The sequence below is a fragment of the Panthera uncia genome, chromosome C2 (assembly GCF_023721935.1).
Source record: "Panthera uncia isolate 11264 chromosome C2, Puncia_PCG_1.0, whole genome shotgun sequence".
Classification (NCBI taxonomy): domain Eukaryota; kingdom Metazoa; phylum Chordata; class Mammalia; order Carnivora; family Felidae; genus Panthera; species Panthera uncia.
Genome location: NC_064810.1, coordinates 40,893,649 through 40,912,750, shown reverse-complemented (window position 1 = coordinate 40,912,750; position 19,102 = coordinate 40,893,649). Strand labels below are relative to the sequence as shown.

The 19,102-nt window shown below is 35.5% G+C and overlaps 1 protein-coding gene across 1 annotated transcript in view; it reads right to left on the bottom strand.

Annotated features, from left to right (window-relative positions):
• Positions 1-387: 387 nt before the first annotated feature.
• The window catches only part of EPHA3 (EPH receptor A3), a 353,619-nt gene continuing 334,904 nt past the window's right edge, over positions 388-19,102 (bottom strand). The window contains exons 16-17 of the mRNA XM_049628031.1: positions 9,078-9,233; positions 388-3,260 (exon numbers count right to left, since the gene is read on the bottom strand). Of these exons, the coding sequence (XP_049483988.1) occupies positions 3,155-3,260; positions 9,078-9,233 (262 nt within the window). The 3' untranslated portion in view covers positions 388-3,154. The remainder of the gene's footprint in view (positions 3,261-9,077; positions 9,234-19,102) is intronic.

Genomic DNA, 19,102 nt, shown 5'->3' with positions numbered 1-19,102 from the left:
AGCATGAGGGGCAATTATTATCCCACGGTAATTACAATGTAGAATTATATGAACTAGAGCAGTATTTTAAACGATACAGTTTGCAAACTAACCCAGTTGGGAGAAAAATAGGGTCAAGTGAAGAAGACAAAGAATAAAAGACTTACTCCTGGATCCTACTGTATAGAAATTTATCTCCAGTCTTTTCAGCCACATGGGCTCAAAGTTCTTTTTTTTTCCCTTAAGCTAACTTGTATTTTGTCACTTATAATCAAAAGAGAACTGTCTCATACAGTTGTGCTTTTTAACTATGAAGATAATATTTACTGCTCATTTTTGTAGCTTATTAATAAGGAGATTTAGACAAAGTGGACTACATAACACGAACACTCCTCACTAATGGAGAAAAAAGAAACAGAAGCACATTCTTTGTGACTATATAAATTTCATTATGTTGCTGTTTAAAGAAGCACGTATTTTATAATATTTAAAAAAGCTTCAAAGACCACTTCTGTATTCCAATCTGTAAAAAATATTTTCATTATGTTTATTATAAAAATATAAATGTTTCCACTACAAATCATTTTACATTAGTAAGAGGCCATCTACATCGTACGGTATAAACTAAAGGAGTAATTTGTGAAAACACAAATTTAAAGTAAATACATATTGCCAATCATATCATATTTATACATGGCTTAATTGATACTTAGCACAGCATAAACTGGGCAAGTTGCTAGAAATAAATAATAAATGTAAATCAAATTTAAGATACAGAACAGATAATATGGTACATAACATTGTGAAGGGATGTGGTTTCATGTTTATTGAAAGACAACGCAGTTCCTGTACAAAGAGATGGCCATCAACATTCTAGTACCTCTACTCCACAGTTAAGAATCGTACACTGTTATGTTTACATATGTACAGGGTAAAAATTATGCAAAGTAAATTTATAAGAGGTAAGATAGAAAAATCATGGAAAAAACGAAGAGCAATATACCGTGGATATAACCTCTACTTTCAAATGGAAACCACAGCCAAAATAAGTGAAATAGATTCAACAATTCTCAACTTCTATTAATTCATGAAATGCACAGATTTTGAGGATGCTCAGAATGGTACCTAAGAAAGCAAATTCTAGTATGGGAAAAGATGATATTGAAGCCAGATTTAGGTCTTAATGAATATTCCACGACACAAACAAAACGTTTGATTAAAGAAGAATGTTTTTTAGCTGCTTCTAGCGGGCTTAAGTGAAATTTGTAATTAATTTCATAATCGCATATATCTTTTTAAAAAGTTCATGCTCTTATATATCCAATACAGAATCCTAGTAGGGTGATTTGACTATAAGGGATATTGCAGAAATCTAAGAAATAATTTCATACATGAAGGAACACAACCTAAGCCTTGTTACACTAAATTTACAACAGATTAGCACTTGTGGATTTTGATCTGTGACTGTAAGCTGTATAGTGTTCCATTTTGCATAAGAACATACAGGTTGCAGCTTTGATTTGTTCATTCTATTCTTGTGACATATACACTTCTTATTTCTTATTCCCATTACATGAGCATATCAGCATTAGAAAGAATATAGATAGAGCTAAAATGCTGCTTCGCAATATATTAGTGGCTAGATCTCCACCAGGTACATCGTTTCAAATATTACCGAGTACACTTATATTTGGCCCGTGTGGAGTAGTAAATCTAAGTTCTTCCAAGGAGAGATCTCTCTCCTGCCGACAGATTTTGAGTCATCTGCTAGATAACCAGCTATTTTTGAAAATTTTATGCTCAATAAAGGCAAAGGAGTTCAATGCTTCTAAGTTAGACATCAAAATTACAACAGGTGCATATCAGTGGAAGACTTTTAAAGATACTAATACCTGCTATTGATGATCTCCATGTTTAATTAAATTAACTAAACCCCAGTGATGCAGATGAGTAGTTTCGTTTTCATTATTCCCTATAAATAGCTCAACAAGTTTAAGCAAAGATATTAAGTGACATTTCAAAGCCAGTCAGTGAGTGATTTTTTGGCTCATGCGTTGGCCTATAGGCTTTGTTGCCAATTGATGCAGCAATCTACATAGGATTCGAATTCTCTCCAGTGTAGCTATTCTCTATGCAGGAGCTCTAGCGTAGCCTATTTACTAATGGAGGGAGTTGATGGTCTGTCCTCTAAGCACCAGAGCAGGGCAGGTGTGTCATTGAGAATCCATGACATATAAGCCAGTATATCACACTAAATTAGGAGCATACAGTTTGTAATCAATGGAGAGACAACAATGGATAAGATAATTCAAGCTGAGAGATCTGGGTAGTGTATGAAGGGGTTTGGTTTCTTTCATTAATACAGAGATATAGGTACATAAGAGCAGATGGTTCAGAAAATCTAGAAAGAAACCCATCATTCCCCATGTCTAGTTTACCATGTTTCCTACTGCTGACAATTTGAGACAACATTTGGCACTTGGCTGTAACAAATCCAAATTAAATCATCAAAGCATAAATAGAAAACAATAAAAACAATTCAAAAGAAAATAAATATGTACTTTTCTTAAAAATTAAGACACATTTTTACATGATAATACTTAAGGAAGCTAACAATTAAAAATATGTAGTACTTAAAACAACTACAAACTTCACTTCTATATGCTCTTAACAGATAAAAGAGAATAATACAGTGAAAAAGGTAGTATATATGGCCAGATAGTTTGAGGTATAAATTCCTCTATTTTGCTTGTTTTTAAAGAAACAAAATACCTGTTACAGATTTCTTCTGTGTATAAAAATATCACAAGTCTTTTCTTTTGTGGCTATTAGTAAACAGAGCCACTGTGTTCATTTTGTTATTACACTTGTTTTGCTTTTATGATAATCAGTTTATGGTCAATGGCTCTATGCTAGTTCTTCATCATTCCACGCTGAAGAATTTTAATTTAACCCACCAACTAATATAAAAAAGCAATTACAAAACAAAGTACACCCCCCCCTCCCATCCACTAAATGACAGGGGAAAATAAAGAGTTTTTCATTCCGTTTTAAGGCATTTGTATTCATATCTGAGTGTCTTATTGGGCTTGGAACAGCATCTCCAGCATTATCATCTGTCTGTAGAACGATGCTACATCTTCCACAGCCACCACTTCCTTCCAGAAATAACACTTTACACTGGAACTGGACCACTTTTTGATTGTGTTTCTAGAGCTTTAATGCTACTGATGATTTTCTTCTGTGGACCAACCACAGTGACACCAACCTTTTTCATATCACTGTAAAAAAAAAGAAGAACATGTCTGGTGAGAATCCTGGTTTCCTGGATAATATATGAGCAGAGGATTTTTAGTCAGCAAAGCTTGTACAGTAATGTAGCTCAGTGCTTTGAACCTAATTTTCTGATTTTTGCATCATCCACGTATTGTATCCTGACCAGTCCACCTATGTTCTTATGGAAGAATAGATGGTGTGGTGGGTTGACTAGTGTCCCTTCAAAATTTCTGTCCATCTGGAACCTTACCATGTGACCTTACTTGGAAATGGGAGACTTTGCAGATATAATCAAGACAACGGATCAAGATGAGATCATTCTAGATTACTATGAGCTTTAAATCCAATGAGACTACCTTGGAATTTCACTTAGGGGGAAAAAAAGACCTAGCTAAGTATGTGGAAATGATTAATTAAATAACCTTGATTCAAATAATTTGTCTACATATTCACCTCTTTCAGGTCTTGACTCAAACACACCCCTCTCAGAAGGCCCTCTCTGACCTTCTTATTTAGTATTATAAAACCTCTTGAACCCATATCTGCATTTCCTATTTTCTTTTCTTGTTTTATTTTCTTCCAAAGCATTTATCACTATGCACTATAATACCTTTCTTTCTGACTTATTTATATTCTCTATCTTGTCCCACAAGTAGGTGAATTCCATATGAACGGGGATTCTTACTCATTTTGTACTCTGCTTATTAACCACACCCTGAACAATGGCTATTAATAGTAGGGGCTCATTATGTACTTAATAAAGAATGAACCAATACTCTAGAATATGTTTATCCAGGGAAGATGACAGAGGAGTAAAGTATCACTTAGCAAGAAGCATCGAGAATGGCATGAAGAAAAAGTATGCGTGCAAATATGTGCACGCACATGTACACACACACACACACACACACACACACACACACACAGAAGGGGCTCCTTTATACTGAACATAAAGGAAAGAATGAAAAATTGGGAGTTCAATTCTACAAAAATGGACCAATTGATTTCTTAAGAAATGAGTTCCCAAGCAACAAAGGTGTGCAAGCAGACACTAGGTACCATTTTAGAAGCAATTTACATGCTCTTAACACATCTGTTACATAAAATTCACCAAGACTGTGTTGCATTCCTATCACCTTGGCTGGGAATGAAATCCTGGTGACCTGCTGGTTACCTCCCTGCTGCCATTGAAGGGGCTGGTAAATTCTCAATGTACAACTTGTATCTTGCCTGAGTCCTCTTTGATTTTACTCCAGCAGCCTTATTTCATGAGGAAGGCTAATGGGGCGATATGGCTGCTCCTCTGTGTAACTGTGGATAATGAAACTCTCACTTAGAGTAATGTAGGTTATTTACATACATTGATCCCTGCTTCTGAGGTGTATTGTATGAGAAAACAATGCTTCCAGTGAAAGAGTAAGACATGCTATGATGTCTGGTCTGGACCTTTTTTATAGAACTGAAGCACCCATACCCCAGTAGCTAGAAAAAATAAGATGAAGGGTGTTCACAGATCGCTTTGGGACAGCTCTGAAGGGCCAGCCCAGCTCTGGGACTCTTGTTCCAATAAAAAGGGCCAAGTTTTCTCCTATAGCTCAATGCCCCCCTCATCACTTTTTAAAATACATATATATCCCAAATGCACTCCTCAAGAAATCTTGTGCATAAAACTGTTTCAGATTCTGTGCCTGAAACCCAACATAAGTAATCAGATACATAATTTTGTATATATTCATTGCAAAGGATTACATTAGAAAAGATAAAGTACAGGGGCCTGAGTGGCTCAGTCTGTTAAGTGTCCAGCTCTTGATTTTGGCTCAGGTCATAATCTCATGGTTCGTGAGTTTGAGCCCCACGTCGGGTTCTGTGCTGACAGTGCAGAGCATGCTTGGAATGCTCTCTCTCTGCCCCTCCCTGCCCCCAGGCATACTCTCTCACTCTCTCTCTCAAAAAAAAAAAAAAAAAAAGATAATTATCTCTTTAGGTTATGCCTTAGCTGGGGTTTTATGTTCCCTCCATCCTCTCTACCCCTTCCAAAATGTCTTCTACCCAGCACCCTGCCACGTCTAAAATAGTTGTAAACATCCAGCTGCTGTAATCTAAATAACATTCCATGTGCTTATCTCATTTTGACTATCCTATTCAGAAGAGCAATGGAAAAGTTCAAGTCTAAAGAGCAGCTCAAGATTGAGAACAGAAGTTAATAAGCGATCTGGCACTTCAAAGGCAAAGGCTAGGTGATGGCACTGTGAAAATGGCATCCAAGGGTGCAGGGTAATGGCATGTAGCAATTAATCTGCCTAATATTCATTCTCCACACTCAATTCTCTCTCAGTTTCTACAGTCCCTCTTGCCCTCTTTCATTCCCTTTTCACATTAACCTTCCTAAATCCAACTTAGGCTATGAAATAGTATGTTTTTAAAAAATGTGATTTGTACTGAACAAAACACATTTTCTGGATTTCACTTGAAAATTAGATGACTTGATTAGTAAATGAAGTCCCTACACTAACTGAAATAGATAATTATTTATTTGGATACGAAGCTTTATTGACTTTTGTCCTATGAGTTGAGAGTCTGGATAGAAGAACAAAAAAGTGAAAATTTTTTTTTTAGGTATTTTGTCTTATTTCAGGAGAGCCTCTAGAGTTGTTTGGGCAAGAGAATCACTTCTGAATTGAGTCTGGATGGCACACACACACACAAAAGATTGAAAGGAAGAAAATTTAAACAAAAAAAGCCCAAGGTTACAAAAGGTAGGATGAATTATTGAGTTAGATATTTTACAGCATTTCAGTAAGAATGTTGCCTCATTAGATTTCCCCAAATTGTGTATTATATATACATCATATATGTGTGTGTGTATATATATATATATATATATGTTAATTTTATGTTGTCCCTGAACTGAGGATAAAGGACAGGAGAAAGAACATTGTGGGGACTGAAATACAGAGAGATGTGAAACCGTCTGGCTCAGTGTGAAGGACACACCTGAAAGAGTCGAGTCTCCCAGGAAAAGTCAGCTTTCAACTTCAATGTACGTTCATGTGTTGTTGAAATGATAATAATAACAATAATAATTAAGTGAAAATATTCTCACCAACCAAAAAGAGCTTACCGTCCAACAATGCAGTGTTGAGACAAATACATTCTTAAGTCAGAAGTGTAACAAATGCTCCCACTTCACAGTCTTAAGCAAATAGCCTTCTTACCACATTCACAGCTTATGACATCTGACTATATTTAAACTGTGAGCTAGCAGTTGATCATATTGACAACGTTCTGCTAATCCACTTCTGTAGAGGTTTCATTATCTAGAAGCTCTGGGTGTTGATGTTTGATGGAGAATAAACATTTGTGGACCTTTGCCTTTGAAAACCTGGCAGTGGTTCAAAATGGTCAACTTTGTGTTTGTTCTTTGTTAGGCTTCTGTGCTCTAAAGCAGGTGTCTTGTACAGTGTAACCCGAATTGTTTATATTATTAAAATGAGAATTTATAAAAATATTGAAAGACATGAATATATCCTGGGACTGTGTCTGATCAAAATAACTACCACAGAACCTCAAAGAGTATTGTTGATCGGGTCCGAAGTCTATTCAATAAACATTACGTTCCACTTCATACAAAAGTACCAACACATGTCAGGTACACGAGAGTGACTTTATTTTCCAGGAACAAATTCTCTTCTTAATAGTAACGTACCCTTCCTAAAAGTACTTTTGTGAACTTTAGGGTTTCTGATTGGAATGCTATGTCATAAATGCTAAGCTTTACCAATTTGTTAGGCACTTGTATCTCTATTAATTATACTGCATGCTCCTTTTTTTTTTTTTAATGTTTTTTTAACGTTTATTTATTTTTGAGACAGGGAGAGACAGAGCATGAACGGGGGAGGGTCAGAGAGAGCGAGACACAGAATCTGAAACAGGCTCCAGGCTCTGAGCTGTCAGCACAGAGCCCAACGCGGGGCTCGAACTCACGGACCGCGAGATCATGACCTGAGCCAAAGTCGGCCGCTTAACCGACTGAGCCACCCAGGCACCCCTGCATGCTCCTTTTTGACATCTAATCTGTTGCTCTCCACAGTGACTTTGTTTAGATGACTGACAGGATGACAATGAAAGTCTTTAAATATTCAACATCTAAATATTAAAATATTGGATGGAGAGGATAAGACTTAAAGAAACTTGAGGGCACTACAGAGTTTATTTAATGTAACAAAGATTAAGGTAGGAGACTCTAACACAAAGATGGGCCTGGTCTCCAAACAGACCCTGTACACTACACAATTATGGATACTTAAAAAATAAATTTAACATTTATTCATTTTTTGATAGACAGAGCATGAGTGGGGGAGGGGCAGAGAGAGAGGGAGGCACAGAATCCGAAGCAGGCTCCAGGCTCTGAACTGACAGCACAGAGCCCGACGCGGGGCTCGAACCCACGGACTGTGAGATCATGACCTGAGCTGAAGTTGGACACCTAACCGACTGAGCCACCCAGGCGCCCCCAATTATGGATAATTTTAATGTATATGCCTGACACGAAACCTCTTTCTTTGGAATAGTCCTCTATCTTATCCTCAGAAACGGGTTCCTAGAGCTAAGTTCATGTTACCTTGTCCTGGGTCTTTTGATCATGGCACATGGCATATGATTTTTGAAGAGCCAATCTACAAGCAAGCGGGACTAGCTCACCAGAATTTCTCACCTGAGGACTGAGTCAAAAGACAGTTGGACCTTGGTCAGTTGAGGGACACACCAAGATTGTATGACCTAGGTCTGAGAAAACCATGTCTAGCCATGTGCATAGACATGCAAAACAAAAAAAAAAGTCACTGGGCATAAAAAAGAAAAGTATGATGCAGTTACATTAGGAAGTATATTAAATCGGCTCTCATTCACAGAGAGATGGAGAATATGGCTTCTCGTTCTTCATTTTCCAGTTCCCAATTACTATACCCTGTGAATGGGGACTAATTTCATTGATTATTCATTGGATTCACCTGATTCTTTATAAACCTCCTTTACCCTTATGGCCATGTGTTCATATCAAAGGATTCCTATTAGCAAAAATCCCTGTCTAGGAAATACAGCACATTATACTTGGTTATTTTTGACATTTACACACAAAACCATAAATTAACACTCATTAATGCACGCTAATTATGCATATCCTGTGTTTCCAAACTTCCTATAAGCCTTTTAAGGAAAACAATACTATTATGTCTTAAACTTATTTATAACTTCATTTTCTAGCATGATATCCTTCATAGGGTAGACAATAATAGATGATGATATACAATTATTTAGTAGATGTGAAAACTACCTTTAGATTGTAGTGTGTTTTCCTGTATACCAGCTTATCCACTTAGTTCCTAATTTTCCATTTCCATAGAGGTTAAGCTTTGTTATCAATAATAGAAAATCACAAATGCAGGAATGCAGTTAACCATAATGCTATGTTTACTTATGTCCTAAATTAAGAACTTGGGTCATTGGGCTGGGAGTAGGGAACAGGTATATATCTGTTGGTCTATCTGAAGTAGGTCATAGTTCAATGGAAATACCTATTGTGGGGAGCTATGGTGAGGAAGGAAGACACATCAAGATACATAATTCTAGAAGTTGGCATTGACAAAGAGACCCAGGACCCAGCTCAGTGGTTATAGAAGACAGTAAGAACCTCAGAGTTTCAGCTAATATTTATATATATTATATATATTTATAATATTATATATATTTATAATTCATTAGTCCGAAACACGTATGTCCACTAGAAAGTTCAGAATCATTCGGTCTTAAAAGCTTTCCCTTACTCTGTGGAAATCTTGGCTATGGTGTCACAAGAACTGTACTCCACGCCTGTGAAGATTTCCTTGCACTGTGCTGTCCGGACACCATTAAGCCAGTCACCTGTTGTGCGGAAGGTAGTGATGTCGACATTGCTTTGGTCCAGAAGAAGGTTTGATGGCCTGCAAGAAAAGAAAACACCAAAGGAAGAGAGATCAGGAATCAGCAGAGTTGCTGCGTGTCAAAATTTGACACCAACATCAGCAGGAACTTCCAGACTTCATGTGGTGTTCCTGTTTATTTGTGGAATTTATCTGCCATGAAGGCTTCATCTGTTCAAGCTGGCAGCTTGCAAGAATACTGTGTAATCATCTTGTCTCAGTGCTTCCCTTTTCCACTCATGCCTGCTTTGTAAATCATTGAAACTATGCCAGTGGAATGCATAAATATATCCATACATACTTGGATAATTTATTTTCTTTAGCTATTAGCAAAGATGGTGGTAATTCAGGATACAGTTATAGGAGACATGACACACTGAATACTTTGCTTTATAGATGTTCATTTGTAGATATTGTATTGGTTGCTTTCTAAAGGACAGTTGAGCAACTTAGATTATACTTACAGCAGGACATAAAGTCAGCACAGATGAAAATAATGTCATACATGTCATTAACAATGAAAATCACAAAAAGAATAGAAAAAATAGCTGAGTAACAATAAATGAAATTCTCACATCTATTGACAATATTAAATGGACTTCATGACATATAGAGAAAGATGAAAGAGAGAAAAATATCGGTACTGGTACTGTGACTGTGATTTATACTGCACAATACAATCATCATTAAGGGGAAACGTTTAGAATTGTTTTATATAATGACAGGTCTGACCATACATCTGTGACCAACTGCAAGATCTGGTGAATCTAAGGAACAGCAGGGACATGAAAGAAACAGAGGAGACCATATTTTCATTCTGGGAGAGCCAAAAGCAGCAGCCTATTGGTAAAATGCCCTTTGGGTGTTTTTTTCAGATCGCAATGACACGTTAATTGTCCTTTGACTCATAAGACTGGGACCAGATAGACAACTGACTTTATTTTCTTCTCTTAAGGGAAGGAGCTTGAGCAAAAAGCACTAATGAAGCCCTTTGTTTTGAGATGAATAATAACAACAACAGCAACAATGATTGCATTGAACATTTACGAACACTTCTAATGTACTGGGGTCTATACTCCGCATAGTACACAGATAGGAAGGACTGTGATTCTTACAACAGGTACCAATGCTATGTCCCTATAATAGAAGTGGAAACTGAAACCGAAAGAGATTAATTCACACATCTGAGTTTCCTCAGGCAGAAGAGCCAGAGCTGGGATTTAGACACCAATTATTTTATTCCAAAGCCCACACTCTTGGCCACTATGCTATACCATTTAGGTGGAACTTAGTTCATATTGTTTTAAGTTATTTATTTAAATTTACATTTATTTATTTAAATTTATGTGTATCTGAATTTATTTAAGTTCCATGATGTGGGCTCTTTAACTTTTATATTCCACAAAGTGTAGTGGTCCAGTGCACAGACACTGGAACCATAAGGCTTGGGTTGAATCCTGGTTATAGCACATACTATCTGTGTGATCTTCAGTGATTTCTTATCTTGTCTGCTTTCTCACCTGTAAAATGGGAATGATGAACACAAGAGATTTCACACAACTGAAGATTAATGAATTTTAAAAAAGATTGCTTACGCAAGGAATACTCAGAGATGTGGACATATAATATGCTATCGGTTAGCTATTTGTTGCTCTGACATAAGGTAACACATCTTGTCAAATGGTTGAAGGTTTTAAAACTTCAAAAAGAAAATAACACAATAAGTCCCAGTTTATAAAAGCTGCTGGAAGTGTGGTATTCTTGTTAATGATCTTTCTGAGCAATTAAAAGTTTAGTCATGTATAATCTTATGAGCATAATAGGGCAACAACCTTGTAAAGCAGGTATAATTGGGGGCCTCATTTGAATAGCCAATAACTTTTACAACCTCACAATCATTCTATAACCAATGCTTGCAAATGGATATGCTATTCTGATTTCTGTAGTTTCTGTTTTCATTACTGCAGTAAAATATATTACTAACATTGAAACTGTGTGTCATAACCTAATCTTTAACTTATAATTGAGAAGGTGCATTTAGATTTGTACTTTTTTAGAGTTACCATGCAGAATCTTTCATGTTTTATGATACTGCAGTTGAATTTGATCAGCATTGAGCTCTTAAAACTTTTTAAAATTATTATTTTAAAAATCTCCAATATTAGGATTTGTTAACTAAACTTTGCATTTTCTTAAATGTTAAAAATTAATGCTTTGCCTGAATGAAATCTGTTTTTTGAAGTTCTTAAATTCAATATTTACAATTATCAGAGGATATCAAAACAAATGAAGACTATACTACCATGGATTTGTCCTTGTTTTAGAAACAAATTCAGCTCTCTAAAGTACCAATTCAATAATATTTTTAGAAACAGCATGAAATAACAAAGTGAACCATCTTGATGAAATTAAACTGCATAGTGTTTTATCAATGAATACTAACCATTGATTATCATCTAGGAAATGTGGTAAAGCTCATATTCTCATGAGAAAATCTTTCTGTAGAGCAAATCTACAAATATGCCAACTCTACCCACATTTAAAAGCAATTTTTAATTAGGAGATTTCTATCACTATTGATAATATTTCTCCAACTCACTCCCTGATACATAGGAAACAAGTTAACATTCTCAAATCTGAACAAATTTGTACCATGTCCTAACCCTGCATGCTGTTGGTGGAGACACATGAAAAAATGTAAATGGACTATCCATCTGGATTTTGATGGGGATATATGGAATGTGTTTGATAAAAATAAGTTTTTAACTAATTTTTTTATTTGATAAAAGTGAAATATTAAGGAAATTTTAATACTGAGTTGAAGAAAAAGTTGGCAACATGACAGTATGGTTCTGTCTATATTTTCATCTTGTGTGGAAAATATAGATCGATAGCTACTTTCCTTTTTCTCATGATCATTTGTAGAGAGGGAGACAGCTGAAAATGGAGGACTTTTGAGACCTTCTTTCCATGAGACTAAACTCAACTATTTCAATCTTCTCTACCTCAAGTATTTAATTTATAAATTAAAAATTAAACTTAAAGAGAATGTAACATATTTATATATTATGGTTTAATTTTAACTAATAATCAGAGGTTATCTTAAAAAAAGGAAAAAAAGATGGGGAGCCTGGGTGGCTCAGTCGGTTAAGCGGCCGACTTCGGCTCAGGTCATGATCTCATGGTCCGTGAGTTTGAGCCCCGCGTCGGGCTCTGTGCTGACAGCTCAGAGCCTGGAGCCTGCTTCTGTTTCTGTGTCTCCCTCTCTCTCTGCCCCTCCCCCATCCGTGCTCTGTCTCTCTCTGCCTTTCAAAAATGAATAAATGTTAAAAAAAATAAAAAAAATAAAAAAAGGAAAAAAAGAAACAAAAATTAGAAATGATTTTTAAAAATCATTGATTTCTCCAAGGAATACCTAGAAAACTACAAAATATAACATTTTATAAATTATTCTCTCCTGGGGCATATGTATAAATAGTTCTCTATGATTCTTTAAATTATTCAACTGAAAAAAAGGCTTATTTTAATAATTATAAATTTCTTGCCTTTGTTTTTTTTTTTTCCCTAGGATTTTGAGGAATCACAGATACAGATATACAGGCTAGATTCCAAAATTTACACGATATTCTTGGATTGTTTTAGCATGACGCTCATGGGTAAAATAGCCTTTGTCACTAGCCAGCATTAGATGTAACATTGGACCCTCTGGGTAAGCCACTGAATTAGTAAACAAAATTGATAGGAATAACATTAAATCAGGTGTAAGAAATTTTGATAAGAAAAATGAAGTCATACGTAGAAGACAATGATATATTAAACCATCTATAGGCATATGTGCACATGCACACAGGCACACACCACAGCTTGGATTTCTACAGTAGCTGTAGCATAGACTCTAATGTCGACTCTTGTCGACTCTTGGTCCCATGAACAGCAATACTCCTTTATTTATGGGTTTGTGGGTATGAAGAATCAAACCCCAGGACATTTATTCAGAATATTTATGAACTGTGCCTAATAGCAAAATGCAGAGTTTTTTTTCTTCTTAGTTCAAAATGGTTTGTATTTTTAAACTCAACACTATAGCCAGACTCAACAAGAGTTTAGAGAAAATTAGTATAAACAAATTGAAATAGAACAGGACGTGCAGATTAGGGATTAGAGTGACCCCAACTGAGTTTTTCTGTTTATTACTTGGATCAAAGTACAATGAAGACAAAGAATGGCCTAATTTTAATGCCAGTGACCTCAGAATAACCAGCCCTGCAAAGTATCATTTTTCCACTTCCAGGATTTCTCTTGGGAATTCAAATAAAAATTGGTTCCTTTCCTCCTCTGAGAGGACATCTGGAGAGTTTATCAATGGATAGGAATTTGTCTCTCACTGTGAAGAGCCTGTGATGTCTCTTCATGCGCACCAAGGGAATGTGGGCTTTTTGAGCAGCTGCAGGCATTGGGTTTTTTTTTTTTTTTTTTTTTTTTTTTTTTTTTTTTTTAGACCCAGCCCCAGACTTGGGTCTGAAGGGGAAATTTATAGGCTGGGTGATGTGCACTGTGAGCTCACACTTTTACTAGACAAATTAGATAGGTTTCAATCCATGCAGCTGTAAACGATGTCCTGCAGAGTTCCACCTGATCTTTTACAGCTTTTCATAAATCAGTACCTACTGGCCGCAGACCGCAGTCATTAAAAAGAAATCATGGAAATTACATGTTTGCTCAGGGGAAGCAAAAAATAACTTTCCTCCCCTTCTCTCTCCCTCCTTGTATTTAAGTTTGTGAATTATTCCTTTATGGGTTTTCATACTGTTGCATTAAAGACGTATATATATATTTTCTTCTGATTAAATCCTATTTTACCTGCAAAAGGTTTCATACCAATTAGCACCTGATATTGGGTACCCAATGTCAATAAACAACTGTCACTCCCAAGAATATATTCTCATAATGATGTTACTTCAATATTGCTTTAGAATTCCAAACCACTAGGATTGAATGTTATCTTTTTATAACATGAAAAGACTCCTTTTGGTATACAAAGGACTTTATCTTTCATGAATAAAAACAGTAATGAATACACATTCCCTGAATAAGTAAGTGGATGCCAACTGAGTTTAGAAGTAAATATCAATAATACTGGAGATGTATGCTATACCACTGTAATTATCTACTTATTGTCTGTTGTTCTGAACAGTTTCAGGAAATATATTTACTCAAGAATAGTTTCTTAAAGGCAGAATATTAATTATATCTATCTTTATTATTGTCTGAAATTAGTAATCTAATTTTCCAATATCTTTTATAATTTATTGTTAATTTTTTAAATTTGAAATGGTGCCTTCTCATCATATTTCAGGGGGAAAATCTTTTATTTACCAATTTTTTAAAATGTGGATTTATTACAGTCTTGATCTTTTTATATCTAACATTAAAAATTCCAGATAAAGTTTAAGCAAATTTAATTTGTCATCAGTAACTAAGAATCCTTTTTGAGTATATAGAGTTCCCAACAGGGGAGTAGGATATACACGACACATTAAGGTGAAGTACAGTTGCTGTGTTTATTTTAATTATCTTTAGGCCTTAAGGATAAGAATCTTAGCAGTTATAGCTATTACAGCTGGTTTAATTCCTCCCAGTGGCAAAATTACCTACTTTGATTTTTAAGATTAAAAAAAAAATCACCTGGGTATTTGGCATATTTGCTTCCCTCTAAAAAGTTCTGTATAATATTTGATTAGTGAGGAAAGTCACCCTGTCAGTTTCAGAATTGGAGGTCAAAGTCACATTGAGAAATAGACTGTTTTTTTGGTTGTTAGACTTCTTTTAAAGGATGCAGTAGTTGTCAAAATATTCTCAAAAGAATTATATTTTGTTCTCTTAGCGATCAGAAGCTTTGATTTATACTAATTTAGTGCCTTTAACAGGGAAAAATTACTAGTATTGCTCCATTTATCTTGCAAGTTAATAAATATGAGTCCCTTTAAAGATAGTGATCGATGGAATGGAACAATATAGTTAAATCATTTCAATAAGTTAACTAAGTACAACTGGATCTCCAGAACTTCATTGTGCGATCTGAAGAGAAACCAGAGTATCCAGAACTTCATTGTAAATTACTATTAAATATATTGTTTAAGATCTTATGCCATGAGGGGTGCCTGGGTGGCTCAGTCAGTTAAGCGTCCAACTTAAGCTCCGGTCATGGTCTCACAGTTTGTGAGTTGGAGCCCCGCACTGGGCTCTGTGCTGACAGCTCAGAGCCTGGAGCCTACTTCAGATTCTGTGTCTCATTCTCTCTCTGCCCCTCCCCCACGTGTGCTCTATCTTTGTCTCTCAAAAATAAATAAAAATGTAAACAAACAAACAAAAAGATCTTATGCCATGAATTTGGTTACCTTCACTTTAGACCTCCATTCTCAATATATGGAATGTATTTAATTCTTTGTAACAAAAATGTGTTTTCCATAAATTTATAATACTATTAAATAATATAACTGCCTGGAGTATGAAAATTCTGTGAATTTAAAAATAATTGATCTATTTCATTTTATATACAAAAGTATCCAAAAATTAAAGAGGCCATCTTATTGCCTGAATGGAAGTGAATTAATTCATCTCTCATTTTTCTCTATTGTTAATCTTCTTTATTTTTAATTTAGCTATATTCATAGGAATAATTTATTTAAATTCAGGAGCTATATCTTATATACAATGTAAAGGCAATTGAATATTTATATAATATAAAAATGTATATCATGACATTAATTTAAATAGTATAAAACTAATCCTTCAAAATAGTCTCTTTTAAAAAATGAATTTTGTATATTTCTCCTATCTGTATAACTAAATTACATGTTAGGAAGGAAGAGAAAATTTATCACTGTAAGACCATTTTCAATTTATTTTTATAGAACTGTTTTCTATCAAGAAATTAAAAAAAATTATTTAAATCCAAGTTAGTTAACATATAGTATAATAATGGTTTCAGGAGTAGAATTTAGCGATTCATCACTTACATGTAACACCTAGTTCTTATCCCAACAAGTATCCTTCTTAATGCCCATCACCCATTTAGTCTGTTCCCCTACCCAACACCCTTCCAGCAACCCTCGGTGTGTTCTCTGTATTTAAGATTCTCTTATAGTTCACATTTCTCTTTGTTTTTATCTTATTTTTCCTTCCATTCCCCTATGTTCATCTGTTTTGTTTCTTAAATTCCACATGTGAGTGAAATCATATGATATTTTTCTGCCTTATTTTGCTTAGCATTATACATCCTAGTTCCATCCACATTGTTGCAAATGGGAAGATTTCATTCTTTTTTATTGCTGAGTAATATTCCATTGTATATATATACCACATCTCCTTTATCTATTTGTCAGTCAGTGGACATTTGGGCTCTTTCCATAATTTGGCTATTGTTGATAGCACTGCTATAAACATTGGAGTGCATGTGCCACTTCAAATCAGGATTTTTATATCCTTTGGATAAATACCTAGTAGCACAATTGCTGGGTCATAGGGTATCTCCATTTTAAACTTTTTGAGGAACCTCCATACTGTTTTCCAGAGCGGCTGCACCAGTTTTCATTCCCACCAGCAGTGCAAAAGGGTTCCTCTTGCTCTGCATCCTCGCCCACATCTGTCGTTGCCTGAGTTGTTGATTTTAGCCATTCTGACAGGTGTGAGGTGGTATCTCATTGTGGTTTTGATTTGTATTTCTCTGATGATGAGTCATGGTGAACTCCTTTTTATCTGTCTGTTAGCCATCTGGATGTCTTCTTTAGAAAAGTGTCTGTTCATGTCTTCTGCCCATTTCTTCACTGGATTATTTGTTTTTGGGTGTTGAGTTTGATGAGTTCTTTATAGATTTTGAATAGTAACCCCTTATTTAATATGCCATTTGCAAATATCTTCTTTCATTCCATCCGTTGTCTTTTGGTTTTGTTGATTGTTTCCTTTGGTGTGCAGAAGCTTTTTATCTTGATGAAGTACCAATAGTTCATTTTTGCTGTTGTTTTCCTTGCCTCCATAGACATGTCTAGTAAGAAGTTGCTGTGGCTCAGGTCAAAGAGATTGTTGCCTGTTTTCTCCTCTAGGCTTTTGATGGTTTTCTATCTTACATTTAGGTTTTTCATTCATTTTGAGTTCATTTTTGTGGATGGTTGTAAGAGAGTGGTCTATGTTCATTCTTCTGCATGTCGCTGTCCAGTTTTCCCAACACCATTTGCTGCTTTTATTCCATTGGATATTCTTTCCTGCTTTGTCGAAGATGAGTTGGCCATATGTTTATGGGTCCATTTCTGGGTTCTCTATTCTGTTCCATTGACCTGAGTGTCTTTTTTGTGCCAGTACCATACTGTCTTGATGATTACAGCTTTCTAATAGAGCTTGTCAAAAACTTCTTTAAGAAAGATTTCTTCAATTCTTAAAATGGGAGGGAGTTTTATTTTTACCATTTTCTATATGTACATTATATTTGTATTTTTTTCTAAATTTCTCAAAAACACTGTCTTCACCCTGCTTATTCATTATTTAATTATAACTAAACCTCTTAAAATTTTGTATCTCATTTATCACTCTAAAATAATCAAAATATTCCTCTAAAAAGAAACCAATGTTATGCTCACTGCTTAACTGAATGGCTTTCTTTCTTCAGTTGTATTTTTGTTTGCTCACTCTTCAGCAGCTTTTGATAACACACTTCATTCTATCCACTTTTGGAAAATTCCTTGAGCTGTGGATTCCGTAATGGTCTAAGTCACATGTGTAATTCTATTCCTTGTTTCTACTAACCATTTCATATTCTTCTGCTCTGTGATTGGTACTGTTCCCCACAGCTTAAAGAGACCATTTTCTTTCTCTCTGGGTAGAAGTTTATGCAGTGGCTTACTGTTTTGAGATAGTTTTGAATGTTTCATACCGTTTTCCTTTTAGGATTTCCATCCAATGGCATTAATTGGCTCCACAATCCCCTCATAAGGTGCCTGAAATCCTCATGAGCTACCATAGCATCTTATTACATAGGATGGAAGCATATACCCATTTCAATTATCTTCTTGGCTCTTGCACACATTTTAGTTAGTGACTTCTGGACTAAATGACTGAGGCATTTTAGAAGTTTCAGAAAGATTCCTAGATAATAGGGCACCCCAGAGGCAGCAAGGAGAAGCTCAAAAGTTCAATCTGGAAGATTGGGAGGAGGGATGACTCATTGGCGACCTGTATGAACCAACACTCTTGGAGTGTTCAGAGATTAAAATCTCTATTTGGAGGTTAAAATCTGTTGATAATCCAAGGGCACCTGGGTGGCTCAGTTGGTTGAGTGTCTGGCTCTTGATTTCGGCTCAGGTCCCGATCTCATGGTGTGTCAGTTCGAGTCCTGCAACCGGCTCTGTATTGATGGTGCAGAGACTGCTTGGGGTTCTTTCTCTCCACCCCTCCTCTCCTCCTTGCATTCTCTTTCTCTCTCTCTTAAAATAAATAAACTTAAAAAAATATAAAAAAATCTCTTCAAAATCCATATGAGAACTTTAACTAGAAATTAAAATTTTAGAAAAAAAATAGGTATATTTATGGTAAAACCCAGCATTCCTAGATTGAGATTTGTACTATTAAGCAAGTTTCTATGAGTTTTTTTTTCTTTATAGAGAGAAGGTTCTAAATTGATTATCCAGTTTTAATGGCTCCCCAGTTTGAGATATAAACTTCTAGTTTCTTGCAGGACTTGGTCTCATTGTTCCAAAGTGCTCATCTGCCTTGCAGACCTGTGCTCATCTGCCTTGCAGACCTGTTCTTCCTAACGCCCTTCCTATGCTGTCAGCGAAAGCACTGTTCTTATCGTCCTCCATGTTCAAAACCTGGAAGTACTCTCCGATACTTTCCCT